The sequence below is a fragment of the Anticarsia gemmatalis genome, chromosome 4, assembly GCF_050436995.1.
Source record: "Anticarsia gemmatalis isolate Benzon Research Colony breed Stoneville strain chromosome 4, ilAntGemm2 primary, whole genome shotgun sequence".
Lineage (NCBI taxonomy): Eukaryota > Metazoa > Arthropoda > Insecta > Lepidoptera > Erebidae > Anticarsia > Anticarsia gemmatalis.
Genome location: NC_134748.1, coordinates 5,145,186 through 5,167,709, shown reverse-complemented (window position 1 = coordinate 5,167,709; position 22,524 = coordinate 5,145,186). Strand labels below are relative to the sequence as shown.

The 22,524-nt window shown below is 37.2% G+C and overlaps 1 protein-coding gene across 6 annotated transcripts in view; it reads left to right on the top strand.

Annotated features, from left to right (window-relative positions):
* Rbp6 (RNA-binding protein 6) overlaps nucleotides 1-9,191 on the top strand; it is a 471,739-nt gene extending 462,548 nt beyond the window's left edge. For 4 of the 6 annotated variants that reach the window (XM_076113243.1, XM_076113242.1, XM_076113249.1 and 1 more), the window contains 4 exons: nucleotides 1,426-1,491; nucleotides 2,430-2,650; nucleotides 4,351-4,417; nucleotides 4,731-9,191. In XM_076113243.1, coding sequence (XP_075969358.1) covers nucleotides 1,426-1,491; nucleotides 2,430-2,650; nucleotides 4,351-4,392 — 329 coding nt within the window. In that variant the 3' untranslated portion in view covers nucleotides 4,393-4,417; nucleotides 4,731-9,191. The remainder of the gene's footprint in view (nucleotides 1-1,425; nucleotides 1,492-2,429; nucleotides 2,651-4,350; nucleotides 4,418-4,730) is intronic. The other 2 variants (XM_076113245.1, XM_076113244.1) reach the window with 1 other exon arrangement.
* Nucleotides 9,192-22,524: the final 13,333 nt, after the last annotated feature.

Here is a 22,524-nt window from a genome sequence, read left to right as displayed (position 1 = left end):
TAGTAATAGTAACTTAAACTAGAGTAGTAGTAGACCCTATACAATGCGATAATATTCATAACTATAGCGCTCTCAGTTTATTTTTCGATAAACAGTCATTACTTGTAATCATACTTCTTTAAATTAATGAGTAAAGAGAGCCGTCGGCGCCTCGCTATAATAGGAAAAGAATGAACTAAGACCGATCGACATATTAATGATACCGAGACGTGTCTGCGCCAACACTCGAATTCTTATTTATTACACTGGGCCCTCAAATAAATAGCCTCTCACATCGCAAAGTAATGTTATTAAAATGTGTCAGCATTTTAGCAGCGTTCGCTATGGGCGCGAGCGAGCGCGCGGCCGCTCGGCGGGCACGGGAGTGGGCTGCCCGCGACGCCATCTATCATTCATCCTCCATTACTTATATTGTACTTTTTTCGCAAAGTCACTCGCAGGCCGGTAATCACCTGGTGCGACCGCGGACCTCCATTTTTCACACTAAATCATAACTCGCGCATCTGACAAAAATAAAATTTGTCGTACAAGCCAATAGGGGTAAATGGTGACACTATGAGCAAGCAAAAAATGTGGGACGAATATTAATCTAGTTATTGTTGAGATGTCGGGTTATGTTTATAATGAATCTACATACCAAAGTTTTGTGGCCTTCTTGTTGTCGTCGAAATATGAGGACGCATTTGTGTATTATCTATATAGTTCGAGTACGATGTTGATTTAGAATATTTTATGCGTGTGTAGAAATATATAAGATTACATGCAAAAGTTTGTATAGCTCAGTTATGGCCGGCATCATTATTTATTCTGCAGTATATGTACGGTTAAATAGGCTTGTGAACAGGGTGCGTGCGGCTTGTCGCGCGGGCACGCGGCCGGCGCGGCGCGTCGCAAGTCGCAAGACGCTGCGACGTGCGCCGTATGCTAATGTTCTTCCCTATTCAATAAGCAGACCGCCGCGTGCCACCGAGAACTCACGTCGGATAATTTACTGGATATTTTGTAAAAGTTTTTTCGCCCTCTGTGATTTATGCCCGCGAAACTTCCAGCTCTCTTTTTCATTTGAATGCACGTGACATACGTGATATTTTTTTGTTCCGACATAATCTGAGCCCGGGGAGTCTTCTCTGTCCTCATTCGTCAGCTCGGCATCTGTCTCCAACGGTTAAATTATTCATGCATTTACGCGCTTCAACTTTATCCACGCCAGAAAACTTTAATATTGAGTTGGGATTACATCGATAGTCACTTTACCGTTCAATATGCTAAATTCAGAAAAGATGAGGTGTAGCGGACGCGGCGAAGACACTTTTGAATTTCAAAATTTCGATGGTTCAGTCATGAATGTGTGCGTGTGCTATCACTAACGAGTGTGTGCGTCACTCGTGTCTGTGGAGCGAATGCGAACCGTGTGTATGTTTGCAGTTGACCTGACCAACGGCCAACTGACACCCAACAACAACACACCGCTGCTCGCGCAGGCGCTCTCAGGTGAGGACGCCTAACATACCATTACTTCTGTACACCCTACACGTTACACCGATGTTCAAGAAACATTAATCACGACATTACACTGGTTATCATGCCATGGTGTTAATACATTCGCATGACACTTTCTGTAACTGCATACTTCCTTAGCTCCCACATATCTGTGTACTCGTGCTAAACACGACATCATACATCACTCAAACCTGTGACAAGTCATCATAACATATTTTACGAAAATACGCGCTTGTATTTTATGGCTTTGTGTGCTACTTGTTGACTTCTTACCGCTTCTGGTTATATCCAATCAGTGTTTTTTCCTATTCATATTGAAATAGTACTTTCAAAAAAATTGAGACAATGTCTTCTTGCGAGTTCACATTTTTGATTCCGCGCCAGTCGATAGGGGATCCGAAACAGCGAAACCAATCAGAGAACCTTGACAATGCTCAGCTTGCATAACCGAGTTGAAATTACACCTTCGAATTGGAAAGTCGTCACACCCGCCTGAGGACGGTGATACGAGAAAAAAACATTACAACTGGCACGCTGTTTCGCATTTTCACTGGCTGAATAAATACGTGCAGTGTACTCTATCTAGCTTCCGTCACGGTAGAAACGAACCACTGAGCTTTGGCCAGTGGGTGGCTTGACTTTGTACAATTTTTTGTCTGGAATTACGTGTGTAGGTATAAGTTGCTTTTGTTGCATAGACAAATATATATCGTGTTTATTTTTTGGTTTCCGAAATAACAGTTGAAGGGGAAAGCTGCGGTATAGGTTCATTCGCAAATAATTTACGGACACATCAGACAAAATCTAACAAATTATGTATTAAAAAGGTTTTTATGGAAAGATTGCTGGACAAGGTATCCTAGTATAGAATGTATTATGCAAATGTCGACGTAGCACACGTTGACTCACGATTTGTGATGTGTCCCCAGTGATGAACAACTACCAGGCGGCGGCGGCTGGGTTTGGTCCTCCGGCGTCGCCGCACGCGGCTGGAGGCCGTGCCGGATTCCCCGCTGCCAGCTCGCCGGGCCCGGCGCTCGATGTGTACGGCTCCGCTGCCGACAGCGTCGGCTATGTGCAGGCCGCCAGCCCGCAGCCTTCTGGATTCCCGGCGATCGCAGTCAGCCGCGCACCACTCAATTACACCCCAGTGAGTCATTTTTGGTTAACAAATCTGCCGATCGGCAACAGGCTAATGAAATTGGAATCAAAAACTACATCAATAATATATTAAAATCATAAAAAGAATTTATGAAAAGTTTCCCGTACTTACTTAGTTTATTTCATGATGAATGGGATAAACTTAATAACTTTTGATTCTAACTTTTTTCATTTATTACGTCATGCTCAAAATGCCTTCAGTAACGCCCAAATGAAGGCAATTCCCAAAATTGTCCTTGTTCGAGAACTTTCAACTGTCACAGCATTCAAATTAATGTTTGTTCTGTTTTGTTTTTCTCCAGGACGTTTGATTCGCGTTCTGTGATGTTAAAATTCATTTTTGCATTATTCATGGTAACAGGAAAGAAAAATAACTGTGTGTTTACACGTTAAAATTTGCCGAAGGCGGTAGTAAATTCGGTGTGTCTAGCCGGTGTAAGAATTTCATTAGCAGTTAGTCATCTCGGGATAAGGCGCTAAGTGCGCGGCGCGAGTGGAGCCGCCGGCGCTGCGTCCGCTGAGCGTGGCTCGGGTGTTCGGGCGCTCGGCGCGACCGACGCAGACTCAGACGCAATTAGCAGCCGACGACACTCTAAAATTTTAGCGAGACGGTCCAATCTCATCATGGAACCGATCTTCCTTGTCGCTCTTAAAGCGTAATCACCATAAGTTAGCGAGCGAGTGAAGCGTGAGAGATGCGATTATAAAGTGTTCCGAAATATGAGCGCGGCGGGCGGGGCGGGCGGCAATCTACGCGGTGCACTGCCGCGGGTAATGGCTTTTTAAAACTGCGACCGCGCTCCATAACTGCTTCCCTGAGACGCCATCAGTCTTCATTGCTTGTCGACGCCCGCCACCGCAGCCACCGCCGCCGAGATCTTAACTCCTCACGTCGTGCTATCTCGCAGACATTTTTCAAACTACACTCGAAAGCTGCTTTAATTTTTACACTATCAAAACGCTGGCCTTTGCCAACTTATTACACGGTCGTATGAACTTTTAAATGGCGTGTGGCGAGCTCACATTGTAGAGGGTGACGATAAATTCGGAGTGGACGTATCACGTTGATTAAATAATCGGGACACAGTCAATCTACAAGGGCCGTGTTGTAATTAAATGTAGAACAGGTATTGGAGTCGGGCGAGCTGACTGATTGTTACCCGAGGCTTAATTCGAGTCATTCGCCGGCGGCGCTACACTAAGCTACCCTTTCGTTTCAGGCGCGTCATATATCAAACGGGATATTAACTCAATCGTCCGTAATCGGCGGGGCAAAACAAATACGTCGCTAATGAGAGAATGAACGGTCCGGCCGGCGCGGCCGGGCCTGACCGGCGGCGCATGTGGTTCCCGGGTGTAAAACGGTCTTATTAGGTAACGGGAATGCCCCCACGGGCAATAACCGTAAATCAAGGAGAACAAGCGGTGTAATTACCGTTGCCGAGCGGTCGCGCGCGTTGCTCTAACTCATCCACTCACTGTTTTTATTTTGTTGGCCACCGAGCCCGCTACCACTCTATCGACTGCGAACACCGAACTTACTGCCTTTAAATCTGCCCCCGGAGAGGTTAATGTTTGCCTGAACGCTTTATACTTCCATTCAATTATAACATCGACTGCACGCCAATAATTTTAGGGTACCCACCCGTACTATCTAATACTGACGACTGTGTATTTTTCTCGTTCCAGGGACCCCTGATTCCTGCGGCTTTTACCAACGGTTATCATTGAAAGTGTTTTAGCACAAATATTTTACGTGAGTATTACAGTATTTTTAATGTGCTTTTGCGTACCACTCTATTAAAATGTCGTTACGCTGAATAAAATCGTCGGCGTGTGTATTCATAGCGCCGCGAAATAAACACTCGCATGGCAATTATACAAAATGTTTTTTAAATGGTCTCATAAGACTCATGTTTTATCACTTTACAATATGCTGGTCGTTGGTTATAGGCAAAGAGTATTGTTAGTTAAGTAATATAAATCAATCAGTGCTATCTCCTTAGGCAATACAGAAAAATTATAACGGAGTTTCAGACGAGCAAGTAAGAAAGTTATTGTGGTCGCAGGTGGCGAGCGGTGTGGCGGCGCTTAGCGTCCCCGAGTACAGTTGTCCCGGCGCCCGCGCCGCTGCCGGCGCCGCCGCCCCGCGCCCCGCACACCAGCCGCCCCCGCGCCACCCACGACGGAGCCTCATCCGTCCGGTCAACGCGCCGACCATTCCGTCGACCGCGGCGTCACACACACTCTAACCCCAACCCACCCCCTTCTCCTCATCCCGGTCCTCATCATTCCCCGTCATCCCTCATCGACCTCGATCACCCTTCGACCCGGTCATGAGGAGACCCCGTCTATTGTAAATAACGATAATCTACTTTTTGTCGTGTGAACGAGAGATAGTCTATCGATTGAACAGGTATTTTTTCAAATTTTTCTCGCTTTCGACTGTACCGTAGATGTGTTGTCAGAGTAATAAACGATTTAAACTACAAAAAAAAAATACATTTCATAATTATATAAAGTGCATCTAGACGATTTTATTGCAGGGAGGTATATCTTAAAATATTTTATTATTCATAGTTAAATTACAGCGTAAGGTGTAAATGGTCCTCGACGCGCGGGACTTTTATTAGTAGTGTACGGAGGTGGTATTCGTTTGGCAGCGTATTCGTACCGAGGGTGGAGCGCGCGTCGCACGCGGCGAGTGTGCGCGGGCCGTGTGAGCCGTGTGGGCCGTGTGGGCCAGCTGGGCCATGTGCGCGGGCGCGCGGGGCGGCGCACACACGCGCGCGCCTCCCCGCTCGTCCACCACCACACATATTTTATTCTATCTATTTTTAATATTAATGTCAAATATTAACATAATTATTATACTACTATAATTATATTACGCATATTTTACCTATGAATGTAATTATTTTCGCCTAATTCGAATTGTATAAAATCACCTCTTTGAACGGCTCTTCTGTTTCAGTAGCGATCAAGTTTCTCGATTACTTCCGTATAAGACTATGTTAGTTACGTGTATACATACTTTCTAATATTATGTATTATGATATAAAATTTTATCCTAAGGATAATATGATCATATTTACGATTCATAAGGACGTTTGGAAAGCTAAGTCGGAACATTTCAGTATATCTCTCATCGCGTTAAGATAATAATTCGTTTCTATCTTGTACCTTTGAACGTAGGTATTGTAATTATAATAAATAACAATTTTGTGCATTACGTAATAAAATATTTCATTGTTTCTTACGATTGTATTTACCGTAATATAAGACCACTGTTGAAAAAAATTACGAGGCTCCATTGGTATGAGGAGTCACACCGTACTTAGTTGTATTTAAAATTTTAATCAAAATATTAATAATAAACAGTAACGTTTCGTACAGACGGTATAGTTACACGACACAAACATTTCAATAAACTAAAGACAGGGATATTAAAAAATTACAGCCAAAGGCGCAGGTTTGAGGTAATAGATTAAAATATGAAGTCAATTCATTAATCATATTCGTTAGGTACTGGAAACATTTTTATCGACCACTTCGTCTAGTTTGCAGCATTAGGGAGCTACGCGGGCTGCGCGCGTAGCAGTTGCGTAGCGCTTGCTACGCGCCTAGTGCTACGACCGGCTGCTAGACGCCCAAACCGTGCATGCGTTCGTCGCTCGCTATATACATGCACTCAGTTGCATTCATTCGTTATTTACTATTATTATTACTCATTACCTACATCAATTAAACATTAATATTATAAATCTAGGTATTAAATTTTAGGTAATAATAATAAACAATCTTTTAAATGCTATTATTATATAAATACGTTATAAATATAAATGTTTCCTGTTACAAAAAAAAAATATTGAAAATGATACGAAATAAATCAATATTCTTTTTAATGGTAATTTATTACTTATGAGTATGTAGTTAATTGAATAATGGAGTGTTAGATGGAGTGCGTTCGTCGCCGAGCGGCGCGCTCGCTTCGCGTTTTATGTTCGTTCGTGCCGAATTCGTTCGCTGAGATGACGTCACGTGCGGCCGGTGCTAAGCCGAGGCCGCTCCGCAGCAGCGCCGCGGCCGCACCGCGCCCGCGCCGCGCCGCACACATACCGCAGGAGACGCGACCGCGATTATGTTGTTAAAACGTTAGCTAGGAAATTGATAATGAAATCGAGAGGTGTGTGTCTATAGGACGGTCGGAATATCGATATCATACCTAACAAATTAACGTAATTATTTGTTTTATATTTACGGTGTTATAGGTATTTAAGACATTTTTTCTTAGAATATTTAATTATTACGATGAGATGTTATAATTGTTAGGCCCGGGCCGGCGGCGGAGCGGCGCGTGCGCACCTCGCCGCCGTCGGCCGTCTCATTCACTCTCACATCCTCACTATAATTATATTTTCTTACCGACCTTTTTAACGTAGGAGAAGCGCACACGGCCGCTTGTCCCCGTGCGAGTACGAGTACAAACATACAAACAAACATATAGTGAGAGACGTTCGTTTCGCCGCGTTCGTGAGAAGCCATCGGTTCGCCGCGATTGCATCGAGACGATACATAATGACAATTATTGTATATACATAGTTAGCCGCATGTGTAAAAAGACGTTTAGGTAGGCGCCACACGTGGCGTGATATTGTATGCGACAGATGTACCGCAGTGTCTGGCGGGCCACACCGCGTGACCAGCGAGCCGACAGTGTTACACCAATCTACATGCGCTATTTCTAACGTCAAACGCCATACATGGCACAACGTTACCGCTAAAATAACTGTTATAAGTAAGACGGAGCGTTCAGGACTGAATTTTTAATGCGTGTTCACTTTGAACAATAATATTCAATGGTCGCAAAAGTTTAGTGCGCAGTGTGGAGTATCGTTAAAAATACGTTTCATGATAGTTTGGCGGCGCACTCAGTCGTTACCATCTGGTCGATATTAGATTCATTCGAGCTGCAATCAGGATTAGCTGACGGATATTAGTTTCATTGTTGTTGTTATGCTTTGTTGTAACGGTTTGTGAGTTTCGTTAGTGTCACCCCTAGGGCTTCTGCATTCGGACCATGTTATGCACCGCGTGCGAATATATCAACATTCAGAACCCCATATAATGGTTGTTTTGTTATTTCTATATTTAGTTTTAAGTTGTATCGAGTAATTTTATTTTTTAATTATATTGTTCCATTAACAGATATTAATTTTACACGCTTACGTACATAATATTTTGAATTATCTTTATAATGGCGGTAGCTAATATGGACCGTAGTGGAGAGCCAGTCTATTCGTGTCTCGTCCGCGGAAACCGCGCGGTTGCTATGCAGTCGGCTTGCGGTTGCCCGCAGTCGGCCTGCCGTAGTCGCCCGGTCGCCTCGGATGACGCGCATTTTTCCCTCTCGCTTGTTCGTGTACGCGTTAGTTGAGTTACTTCAGTCACCATTTAGACGTGTGTTCTATATCAGAATAAAGACTACGTATTAATAAGCGAGATCTCAAATTTATTTTAAAAATTCGTTATGTGATCCTAATATTGCGACTTATCGTATGTATAATAAAATTAAAAAGATAATTTATTATATTTTGTATAACATTCTATGTTATTTTACACTCGATCTACTTTATATTGTTATTAAAGATAATAATTAATTTTAATCTAATAACGTGACAGACTGGTAAAGTTCGTAGAGTCGCCGTGGCGGCCATAGATCTTGTAGCTTTGCATATTCGGCGATGGCCAACTAAGAGTTTCTTGGACCAAAGGTATACTTATTCGCGTAGAACCGGAGGCGCAGTGGCTCCGCACGAACCGAGCCAGCCGATCGGTCGTCAGCAGTGAGTGCAGTGAGGATCGCGCACCCCCGCACCCCGTCCCGCTCCCGGCACCATCCCGCCCCGCGCAACGCCGCCCGCTTGGTTTCGTTCTCGCGGTTACTTCTCGATTGCGTGCTTCGCGTGCTGACTGATTTTCTATAGCAATAAAAATCAATTACCTAAGATTTTACATTAAAATAAATTTGGATTTATATACGTTCGAATTTGGTGTCATGTACATTTAAAATATTAGAGAAAGGAGATAACGATAGGCGAACGATCCGCGACGTGTCTCGTCGCGGCGTCGGCGCATTATTTTCGTCATTTCTTCGTGTATAATATGTTACATGAATCTGTATACAATATGGATATAAATCGTAATGATGAATAAAATTAGTTTTTACGGCATCTCTTTATTAAAATAATGATAATATCAAAACGTTTTGTAAAAAGCGGTGGGTATGTCCGCCGCCCCGATTTCGTGCACCAATGCACTTTCTTATTGGAATATTACATTATATAACGTACATAATACTATGAGATATATAATCATACAGCCTTTCGGGGCGCGCGTGTATGGCGATGTATGAATACACATTGTGCAATGTACATATACCTTATATAATACAATGATTTAAGACAAGGTTCACATCGTGCCGTGTGTATGTGGTAATAAATATAATATGGACATTGTTCAAACAATAACCAGTTGTTTTATTTATTCGCTGATATCCCCGTCCCATATTCATTAGTTAATTAATTTACATTGTTTAGTAATAATGGATTAATCAAGTTCAATGAAATGATTCAAAGTGACACACAATTATATCACACACTATTAGACTGAATTACATAAATGAATTATAATTGATTAGAATTCTTACATACACTAAACCTCAGATCATTTTCAAATTAATTTAAAAGCTTTTTTTAAAGTGACAATTAAAATATAGACACAAAATACACATTATAACTCAGCTACTACAGCGACAGCCGTGGAGATGACTACAGTGAAACAAGGTTGCGGTCATCACTATATGCCATCGTAAGTATTGGATCATAAGTATAGAGAATTGTAAGTATAAAGAGTAAAGAAAGTGCAAAAAGATTGAAAAGACAAAATTTCGAAGCATAAATTAAGATAATGATAAGACATTGTACCAAAAGTATAAAAAGTTAGTGTGAAAGTTAATATGAGTAAATAACCATTTTTGGAGTACATTTTCTCGTAAATTTGTAAGTTCGTCGCCAAACTAAAAAGTGAACTGAATTCTCCATTTTTAAACCTAGATAAAAAATCTTGTAAAATAGAACTGGTTTTCCAAAAAAACGTACTATACGTCTATAAACATACGAGTGGATGCCTATTATGATGTTTTCTTTCACTGTCAGAAAAAACTTATCTCTGAGATCCTTCAATTTGCCAAAATGTTCGAAATGTATGCATTGAGTCAAATTTATAGCAATTTACTAGTTACACTATTTTTAAAATTTTCGTGTTAGACCGAATAATACCTAAAAACACTCGACCAACACAACAGGTCTCAATAGTATTGAAACATCAAATGCAAAACTATATTTCAGATATGACAGAAAAAGTTCCGATTTAAAAGTACAAAACTTTATCAAAACCAGTATTATAACCATAGGTATATCTATAGATCAATCAAATATTTGTTCCATATCTATAACTGAACATTAAACAAACATAATCATATATCTGAGAAACTATGCAATAGTACTAACATAAATACGTAAAATCAAAATATCCCACAATTTGAAGCACAAAAACGTGCGTAACTCACAAACAGATCAACATGTTATGTTACGTTCAAGTAATAACAACAAACATACGTTTCTTTTACCGCCCCCAGAAAATAATAACACCGGCCAATATGCCTCAACGAGCCCGTGTAAACGAGTTCGAGGTAAACAGGTGTGACAAATCGACGCACTACTGAATAAACATGTTAGGGTTAATGTTTGTTGCACGATCACAGACTAGACGACACTTTTGAGGTGGTGTAGCATATGAAATACTATGAAAAAAGCTATTTGATAATCTCTATATAGTTTCATATAGTGTATTGATATTGGAGATTAAAAAAAACGATTTAGATTTATTGAATGTCGATGTACATTGAGTAAAGTAACGGTATGTGTATAATATTATCTTAGGTGAAGGATTTAATATGTTAGCCATGTACGGACTGCTTTTATTGACTAAGTTTAGCTCATTATAATAACAGCAGTTTTCATTGGATGTAGAATAAGATAGTCTATCTACCTATACGTTCAAAGAGATTTTCAACGTGAAGACACAAAGGAAATAATGATAAAATGAAAAAGAAGTGAGCTCTAGAATACTACCGCTTTTTCAATCGTTTACTTAATTGATAGTAGAAAAATCTGTAGAACGGTACTAAAGAAATAAAAAACAAAAATAAGGAATAACAAACATCCATAAACAACAAAAAGAAATTCTCATGTGTGAAATTGAAATTCAGTTTCAAGACATGTGTTTCCGTTCGTAAAGGCAATTTGGTTCATTCGTTCAGCCTACTAGCCTTTATTCGAGCCAGCCTACGCCTGTTAACGGAGTCACCTTTGCCTGTAATACAGAGCCTTCTTATACGTTACGTGACTCTATTTAGAAAGCAACCGACCTCTTTCTAGCAATTTACCTCCGCCCAGCTAAAATGGCCCAATCTGTTAAAGCATTGTGATGCCATATACAATTTGTGCAATCTTAACTAAAGTGGTTTGACGAAAATCAGGAATTGAGTACGGGCAATTACTTTGAGTATTATTCGAGTGGTCAAGTACGAAACGAGAGGGAATTAAATTGGATACATCTAGGAGTGGGTCAGACGTCCAATTATTAAGAAATTCTATACAAAACGTGAACGGGAGGTACGAGCTGACTATTAGATTCAATTTCAATAGATCCCTTGTCGTAGCCGCTGCGCAAATATCCGGAGATGTAGAAATATATTGCGCAGGCTTTTCATTCTTGAGAATAAGCTGTACCGCCTTTAGAGTCCATTGTGTAGTGCCTCGATTTAAAGAGCTAAATGCTACGATTGTTGCAGTCGGGATAATGTTTTTGGGAAATCTCTACAAGTAATACGGCACGTAGTATCTTATTGAAAATATTATAGATCTTTTAAGTAAATATGTTTAAGTAGTCCGAGAGGACATGTACAAGCACATCTATACTAATATTATAAAGCTGAAGAGTTTGTTTGTTTGTTTGTTTGTTTGTTTGTTTGAACGCGCTAATCTCAGGAACTACTGGTCTGATTTGAAAAATTCTTTCACTGTTAGATAGCCCATTTATCGAGGAAGGCTATAGGCTATATAACATCACGCTACGGCCATTAGGAGCGGAGTAGTAACGAAAAATGTTACAAAAACGGGGGAAATTATGACCCATTCTCTCTTACGTGACGCAAGCGAAGTTGCGCGGGTCAGCTAGTTTTTTATAATTAGCAATACTGAAGTTTGTTTAGCTACACAGATGCAATAATAGCTTGTATATCGGTCTAATACTAAGCATTGTTTGACCGGCCAATAATGATGAACAGATAAAATCTTATAATTATATTAAACGTGCATTACACCGACCGCCGGTTTCCATCACCCATATCACACATCGGTTCAATACAATTAACACTCGATAGCAGATAAGCGTCGAGATAATCTGCAACACATTTCCATCAGCATGGGCCGTAACTCAACAAAACATAACCTATCTAAAATACTGATCTAACATACGAAATATCGTTCAAAACTCGTATAAATTGAACGTTTCGCACCGCAGACGATTTTATCAATTTCATTCATGATCTACCCGTGCTCAATAAAGTAATCTGATTTCGGGTATCGCATTGTCGGTCTGTGCGCACGGCTGTATTAAAACGAATACACTCTGCATTTGGCAGTCGAAATAATCTTTACACTCGAGCGAGCCCACCGGATAATTAAAGCGATTGGTTCGAGGACATAAGTTGGCAATTACCCTGCAGAACGCTTGTCGGATTAAGGTGTATGTTGTACACTGTTACCTCGTCACTGTATATTGTGTTATGTGAGTTAATAGTGTTTCGTGATGAATTATTGTGGTGCGGAATGGGATTGGTTAGACGCATACAACGGTCTGGGGCGTAATTGTCACAACCGCTATTCCAATGGTTTTGGCTGTCTAATTTCCATTATTTTAGTGTTCAAAATCAAATTTTGAGTATCTAAATACATTTTTGGGATACTGCTCTGTGCATATTTTATAAAAAATAACTTGCTGTTACGAGGAAATAAATAAATTGGTAAGTTTTTCTCAGTACGTTTTGAAGTAAGAATTTAGAAAGTAACATATCAAAAATCACCAATTTTACGTCACATTTTGACACAGAATAAACTAACCTCCTAAACACAATAACATTTAACAATAATGTCTAGCTCACCAGACAGAACATATTAATTTTAATACATATCTGGTCTATCCAATTAGGCTTTCCTAAGCATTAATATAAATCTATTCGAATTCGAGCATTATACGATCAGTTGCAACGATAATATTAAATCTAAATCAAATAACATTAATGTGTTTCATATAATCCTATCAAGCTATTAGGATTCAGCGGATTGCGACACCATACGGCACTGTACAGGTAAATTAGAAACTGAACCGATATTGTAATGACGAAATTCAATCCCGATTGGGTATTTATGTTTTTGCTACACTTGCTTCCAATCCCAGGTTAAATAGGTCGATGGGATTAAGCGCAAATAGTATTTTACGTAAGAGGCTGGTAGTATTATTTATCCCTCGAGTGGTCAACACAAATCCTACGGATAGTGTACGATTTAGGAGTTTAGAAGTTTGCTTCAACTTAAATTATTGAAATGTTTATTACATGAAACATTTATTAGCTTAGAAGTAGTACAGGAGTTGGTAAGTACTCAAATTTTGTTAAGTTTTAAAAAAAATAATCGATATAAAAAAAATATCATTTACATTCAAGAAACGGAGTATATTTTCAATACGATTGTTTACTTTTATTATCATTTTGATTAATCACTTACCTTCAAGCATCAACGTTTCGAAAGGACATTGTTTAGTAACAATTAGTATTATTTTATGGTTAAGGTGGTTAACTTGGTGGTTAAGATTTGGAACAGGTGTTCCAAACCTGAATGTAGATTTATCTTTATTCATAGGTATTAAAAAGTATATAAGCTTATTTATCAGTTGTCAGGTTACTAGTTTTCTGTTTACTTTATTAGTTTATTCTATATAAGAAGGCTTTAAAAACAGCAGCGTCATTTAGTTTTGTAGTGAATTTAATCGAGTATACTTATCTATCGGTCGTCGGAATTGTTCCGCTAAATCCAAGATTATCTCCTATCCGCCGTGTATCGTCGGTCCCACGGTTATCCGGTTAAAACAAAATGTTCTAGCAATAATAGTTGCATTACGCTATGTCGAGTATGGGGATAATCCTCTAGGTATAATGATATTTATGTTTGTTACAGCTTAGTAAGCTGTGGTATTTTAAATTTATTGGAATGTGTTAACTTTTCGCGTTAATCATGCGTAGTTATATAACTTACAATTGTGCGTTTGTTAGCAAAAGATAAACCGTATTAAGATTTCGTAAATTTTGTTGTTTTAAGTACCAAACACGTTTTTATAAAAAATGTTGTTTGTGATTAATAAATATTTTTGTAAAGAATACCATATAATTATACTGCTAAAAATCGTTGACTTCGTAGACCGTCTACGAGATGTCGCAGACCCTCTACGATATATTGTAGGCCCTCTACGATATTCTGTAGATCAATATTATAAACACCATCAATTAAAGTTGCAGATTTACTAAAATCTTTCGTTAAAATGTATTTGTAAAACTTACTCCAAACCTTATTTATAACAGAAAGACATAATTCTACACAAATAATACTCTGACACAATTCTATTCTTCCTCAAAACATTTCATAACAAATAATTTCCATATAATCCCTTCCATTTTCAGATACAATACGTCTTTATAGGTTAGTTTTATTCATTTTCAATATATTTTTTCCTCTCGAGAACATCGTTGTATCCCAGTAAGTTACATATGCCAACACATTAACGTCAGATTGATGGGGGCCCCACTTCCGGTTTGAGTTTGAGCGCACAACTTTATGTGTGAGGATGTGACGTAATCTGTCTATGTATCTCGGAATTATCTTCTACTTAGGATCGGTTTAGACTAAGTGTGAATATATTTGCAGTAATAATTTAGGGATTTGGTGTTATAAATTGCATGTGTTTTAGAAAGAAAGTGCTTTAGAGTTGCTGAGTGGATTGTATGTTTGTCTGTCACTTCTGTATACTCTGTACGTCTTTGATAAAGAAAGTTAGATACAAAAATTTGTGTTAAATAGGAGACTGTGAGAAGTATATTTGATGGTATTATAACTGGGAGTTCATTCGATCCACATTCCGTAGCAAAACTGTCTCGTCCCGCTGATTATAGTTGATATTTAAATAGTCTCTCAGTTCTAATATTTAAATATACTTGTTTGATAGCTGGATTCATATTAAATTAGCATCTATAGTACATTTTAATTCATATATAATAAAATTTATTGCAATTTAAAACAAATAAAATTGGAACAGTAATTCATAGATAATAGACTAATTAATACCATTATCAAATTAATTAATATTTACAGTCAATTAATTCATGATAATTTCACATTTTAATACCGTACACAAAATCGAAACTAAATTTAAAATACCATACTTAATCACACTCTGTATCAACTAAAAATCTAATTATGAAACAAAATAAGCTATACATTTAACACCTGCCCCAACAAATTACAATTTCAATACAAACAATATTATAAATGTTCTTAACAGTATAATATATTGGAACAATAACCTGACCCCGAGACAAGAAATTACTCGCAATTAATTACAATTTATAACCTAAATGATATTAAATACCAAGATTGCGCGAGAACCATTCAAATTATTACACAAATAAGTAGCTACTCAAATCTGCGAAGATATTTTAATTTCACTTGGTATCTTTGATTTACGACGTCCATATGAAAGAGCGGTGCGTACAACCAGTTTATTATGACCTTGATAACATCAGTTGTTTACCTCTGTACGGGATGATTTATAGGTGGATAGAGAGGTGCGGGAGGTCATGTGATAGTGGTGCTATAACTGCCATAGGAGTTCTGTTTCATAAGTTATATTAGTTTAGCTATTCATTACGACGCGTGAGAGTGTGTTATCTAAAGTTAAGAGTCTAAACTAATTCGAACAAATACGTATAAGTAGTTAAGTTCAACTGTACTTTGCTCGTGCTAATATTATAAATGCGTTAGTTTGTGTGCTTGTTACGTATGTGGAATTTTAGTGAAGTCTTTTATTAAAATATATAGTTTTATGTTTTTATTGAGATTCAGACAATTATTATAAAGTTATATTGCCCCGTGTAAAATGAATTTATTTTTTAGTTAAAAAAACTGTTATTTGCAAAACTCTTCGTATAAAAAATGCAATCCTTAAACAGTATCATAACCTATTTTATTCCTAGGAATATTATTGGCAAAACAATGATCTATTTATGTAAACATTATTATACTCTGGCAGTTTTTTTATTATAAAGCAGGAATAATTATTTAAGCCTCATTTTGTGCAACTGCTATCATTAAATAAGTAATACTTTTACAATAGTATGCAAGTAAAATTTATAGTGCTGTACGTAAATGTTTTCTACTCGTCGCATTCGTGTTCAATTACTTTTATTGCATTCAGTGATTGTAATCTACATTGAATTTAATGTCTACATGTAACTTTAAAATGTAATATTAATTGTTACCTTGTTACAAATGGCATTTTTAAAGCGTGTTTTATGAACTAATATAGATTGAATCAGTAACCAGTGTCCGTTACTCAAATGATTACAACAACTGTTAATTTTTATTCAGTTTTTTTTTACTATTGTACACTGCGGATCGAGTTTCTTACTAACAAATCGGTAAAAGGTTTTTGTCTTAAGTCGAAACTACCCTGGAGCTCGGTTTACAAAAGATACGCTACGAGTATCTTTATCGTAATACTACATACTCGATAAAGGAACTACATGCAAGCATCTATGTTCTACTAGATTATGAACTCATGTAACGCTTACAGCTTAGTGTTCTATAATTCCGCACAATCTGTTCTATCTGTGGGTCGTGTTCCAAAGTAATACGCTTTATAATGCACAAAACTATTGAAGTAGGTGCAAGCAGACTGGTCCAGACAAGTTGGCGAACGTTGCGCACTCGGTGGATTAACCAACTTCCTCGCAATCTTCCCGCGAAGCGAACTTAAAATTCTGACATCAGTTTCGGGAATTAAGGGATTCACTCCATAAATTTATAAAGCCCGCTTACTCCAACTTAATCTTGTTTGTTTATTCCTAGCTCTATTAGCGGATAAATCGAATAAGTTATTCTCTTTAGTAGCTCTTCTTTGATTACGGAGGGCTCGCAAAATAGCCCCGTGTAATTCGCTAATTATTGTGGAATAACAAATTGCGTTAAGTTTTCATAGATTAGCGAAATCCCTCAACAGTGCATTTTGTAAATAAATATCAATTAACGGTAGACGCCGAGAAGTTACGACGAAAATTATGTATCAAAATTCCCGGCATAAATTATTATCCTATTCTATTTTTGTCTTTCATTAGTGTATAGTCCAACTACATAATCTACTTTTATCTAAAAAAGGAACTCGCTTGCCAGAACTGACATAAAATATTTAAAATAAAATATCTCCGTTGCGTTGTATTCCTACAACTGTTGCATAACAAAATGAACAAAATTTTAGTTGAAGTGTTTCCAAAAATCTATTATGGAGGTGTCTAATTTCCGTGGAGCGCGCTACAAGCCGGGGTTGAGCGTAAGCCCGTAAGGTGCCTGTACATCATAGGCGGCGCTGCGCCGTGACACAAGGCTTTGGGCTATGATGAAGCACCTGTTCACATATTTTATCGTGCGCACATTGAACCAAAATGTATAATAAGATGCGTGTTAGGAAGATTCATTTTTACAACAATTTACGAACTGTGATGGCCTGTGTTGTAAATTGCTGCTATTTTTAGGTAGATCTAATTTTGATATTTTTTTGTGTTAAAAAATAGTTTTCATAGAATCATCTTAGTAAGTCTAAAAATATATAAAAAATATATAAACAAAGACAATTGCTTAATTATTGTCATTCTACAGCTTATTTTACTAAAGCAAGTTAAATAAAACCGTGTTTTAGCTATTAATAGTCAAATATAGGTTGAAAATCGTAATGACTTACACAAACAAAAGTTTTTTTGGCCAGCGAAAAACAAATCTCAGAGTAATTTCAAAGTTAAAATAAGTTGGTGAGCCGAAAAATTAAGTTTGATACTAACAAACCTTTCTTTTTTTATATTAACAACATGGATTGAAAAGATATAAATAATTTTATTTCGAAAAGAATTGTAAAAATGTGTACGAAACTAAAATATGTGCAATAAAATTTAGACTTATTTGTTTCTTGCAACAAATACATATACTGATAACATTTATTTATACACTATACAATGGAAAATATATATAGTAAAGTGTATATTTGACAATCACAAGAATTATTACTAAATGATAATTTAGTATAGAGAAATCAAATTATTTTTTTTGAGTTTTTTCTTCAGATTTCTATTTAATTAAGATATAATTTTACGCCTATCACTTTCACGCAGCTTTTGTTTTAAAATAATGTATGAAACAATTATTATTTAAAGGAAATTTTTAATAAAGAAAATGAACCTTACCTGCGTGTATTCCTTGTTGCCATGTCCTTTAACTTTGAATAGGATTAATTTCAATGTAAACATTATTACCACGCTGCTTGCTGTCCCATAACGTTATATTGTCTTAACCATGGTTTACACGCCAAATGTTGTTGATTTATTTAATACAAGATAGGTTATAAAGCAACGATTTGAAGTGAGATTATAAAGCTATTGATCTAGTTATCGAGGAAATCCAAAAAGTTTCTCTAGGTATGTATGCCATAAGACTTTTTTAGGTAATTTAAAATAAAAAACATTCTTCTATTAAATGACATACAAATATTAAAACTTCAACGTGTATATTTTTTATGGTTATATTATTAGTAAGGCAAAAACCTGTCTGATCAAACGTATACATGACTAGTTTAAGACACAAAGGGTGATTTTTTACAATTTCACACATAACGACAGCCGACATGGTAAAATTCTAACGATACAATGATAAAAAAAACTAACATTAACATTAAAACTAAAAGTTTTAGTACTCATTTTAATCTTGTTTTCACAATGTGTATTTAATTCCACAAAAATCAGCTTCCCGACTCTCATCTAAATCCGTGCATCCGTTTCCACGTAATAGAATGACAGACTCCAAACAGTCGCGTTACCAGCTAAAGCACGATTCTAGTAAGTGGACTAATCCAAGTGAGTCTCTTTCGTATAATCTACAGTGACATGTAACGTGATGCGATTTGATATCATTTGTGTTGTTGACTGTTTTCCTGGGATGCTAGTTAATCCCTTTGAAATCTGTTCCGATGCTAACAGGATGTACGAAGAGACAATGTGGGTGCATTTCACTAGGTCGTAGGTTTTACTCCATAAATAGATTTTCGCGAAAGCGGTGTAACAAATGAGTCTTTATTTTTATTGTTTGTGTTATTAGGATGAAAGATTTTTAGTTCGTTATGTGACATAAGGTTTTCAACCTTATGACAATGTTTTTTATATATCTCTTGTAAAGATCTTTGAATTTTAACTTATTCGTTTTTGTTTTACAGAAAAAGAATTGAAATAAATATCGTAGAGCGAAAGTAAACACAAATCTATATTCATATATCACGCAACCTGTCCATTAAATCCTTAAATCGATTGTTTTGCAACTACAAGTTTCTGGCATCTAACTTTTATTTATTTGTTCTCAAAGTTTGTAAGTGAAGCTTAGGGCTTTCGTAAGTTTACAACGCAGATTTATACAAGATCGATAGTTCTAGACGTTTCTATATAATCCGTAACACTTCGTAAGTGTTGAATTGAAAATGAAGGCTGAAAACATAAAACTTTAAACGGCAAAGGTCATTCGAAACTCTAATTTGTAACTTTCCAACAAACGTGGTTCCATTTTAATATTTTACATAAAATACAGTAACACCTGGTGTTTAAATCTCCTGTTTCATACCGCTGACTTTAGATAAAATGTATTATTCTATTTTAGTTCCTGCTGCAGGATAGAAATAATAATATAGTACTTATTGTTAAAGCCACTATGAGTTATGGGGGAAGCCACAGTTGTGTACCTAAATCATTGTAATGTATCGCTATGTACGTACATAGTGTGCAACTACGGATTTGGATTTAGTGGTTTGTGAAGATTTTATCTTACTTAAACACGTTAATCTTAAGTAAATGTTGTCTTATTGAATACATTATGGCGCTATTATAATATGCATATCACTAATTAAAATGCTACTGGAGAAATGTTATTTTTAAATTGAAGAATCGGGCACTCATAGGCTAAAAATAATTTGCTGTTCTGTTAACTGCACTCGCGTCTTTTTTATAAGTAATATAAAGAAGAACACAATACCTAACAGGTAAAATATGTTAAGCAAAAACGGACTTTTCCCCTCACAATTGACTACTGATAAAAAACTTTAAAGAAAATTTTCCGAAGTAAATCACAATCGACTCTAATCAGTATCTTACAAGCGATAGTTTGTATCCGAATCTCAGTATATAGCTCACAGTCGGATAATCGAACTGCTAATATAGGTAATATATCCACCGGTACAAGGTTGTTAACATGATTTACTAATCTAGACGTGCTATGCAAACGTACGTAGAGCGAGCGTCCGTCAGGATCAGTGGCTGTACAGATTTAGTACGCTGTTCTATTTAGATATGCAATAAATTGAATTTTTTGACCACATTTTAAGTGATAAAGAATTTGAAAGGTGATATTAGCAGGTATGGTGGACTTTTTGATGGATTAACCCCCGGTTTCCGAATACATTTAGCAGTAGTTTATCTATTCAAAAGCGTTTTTTTATATGAGTTCTGACACTATTGAATATATAAACTACCGCTAAATGTATTTCAGAAACCGGGGGTAAGGCGATTAAAATTGTGGTTGTGACTTTTTTTAGTAACAGTCTTACCTACTAAAGCTACCAACTTAAAATATAACTTCATTGAATGGTCATAAATTATTACAGCCCATAACGTTTGAATATTTGTACATTACGTTTAACAGATAATTTAATATTACAAGTAAATGAAATAATATTGTGTTACTTTCAGCGACAGTTTTTAAAAAATCCTTGACTACTATATTGATTTTACTTAGAGCTTCAAATGACGCGAGATTTTTATAATTATTTAAATCCAAAAGTTTAAGTTTTTACTTATCAAATAACAATTACAAATTTATTTAAAACCTATCTATATCAAGGAGATTGGCCGTCGGAGTCCAAATAAGATTGCATTAAAGTTAGACGTTCAATATCGAAATATGCCGCGTGTGCACCGATAGTGCCAACTTCACTATTCTACAAGATACCTGCAGTTTTTACACGGATACCAGTTCCATTGAAACTATGCTGCATGCGAACTCGATTATAATATTTTGATGAAATGAGCACTCCTTTCTTAGGAGATTGTGAGCGTGTTTTATTATGAACGTTATTTTATAGATTAAAAGTTGCTTATGATAAAATTTAACCCATTAATGTCCCACTGCTGGGCAAGGGTCTCCTCCCGTAATGAGGGAGGGGTTAGGCCTTGAGTCCACCACGCTGGCCAAGTGCGGGTTGGGGACTTTGCATGCCCTCAATAAATGTATTAAACAAATTCTTAGGCATGCAAGGTTTCCTCACGATGTTTTTCCTTCACCGTTGGAGCATGTGATAATTATTTCTAATACACACATAACTTCGAAAAGTCATTGGTGTGTTGCCTCGGGTTCGAACCTGCGACCACTTGCGTGGGAGGTATCAACTTATACCACTCGGCTATCACTGCTCTTGCTTATGATAATAAATGCCAAACATCTTTTCTCGTTGTTCGTTCTTTTTAAATGTAATCCAGTGGTGTAATGTAGCCCAATATAATGTAATGTTAATGTGCTAATGTAGCTCAATATAATAATGTATTAAGCGAAGTAAATCTAGCAAGGATCCATATCCCGAATACTCATTTAACTAGCCTAAATAGCAACTATCACACTAACCCCATCAAAACTTGGCTTCAAAACTAACAATACAAAATTAATAGTCCGCATATGATACTGAAATTCGGTGTAAATTAAAATTTCGTGCTTCCGCGTCGATTCGGAACTATTAACAACTTCAATAAGCAATCAACATCACACCGCGTTCCGACGCGTAATGAATAGCCACCAACTAATTCTACGTTACCGACATGAAAAGGCGTAGTTATAGTTCCACATACTTGTAAACTACCCTGCCTCCCGCGTACTTACTGCAACAGGGCGACAGAGGGGGACCTCATATTAATCTGAGGGTCTAAATTGACAGGGCGCACGCACGAACCGCTCTTTCATATGGACATCGTAAATCAGAGGCGCCTGCCGAAATTAAAACCAGGGTCGCAACGTGTATTAATTTGCAGCAGTGCAGGGTCGCACCGGGGCTCGACGTCGACAGATTTCGTGGTATTGTAAGGCTGGAAATTGAGACGAGGCCTCCACCTGGCGGTTGCCTTCCAATATTGTAGCGCAAAATGTGTGCAGCCCAATGCCTACTTGAATCATTCAAATGCTAGATTCATTTGCCGACCCACTCGGTAAATGAGTTCACGATAAATTACTTTCTGATACATGTTGGCTTCGTAAACGAATGTATCAGAATATTTCTCAGCTTTATTGTTATCAAAGCAAGTTACAATAATTTTTATTCCATGAAAGTGAATTATAAACT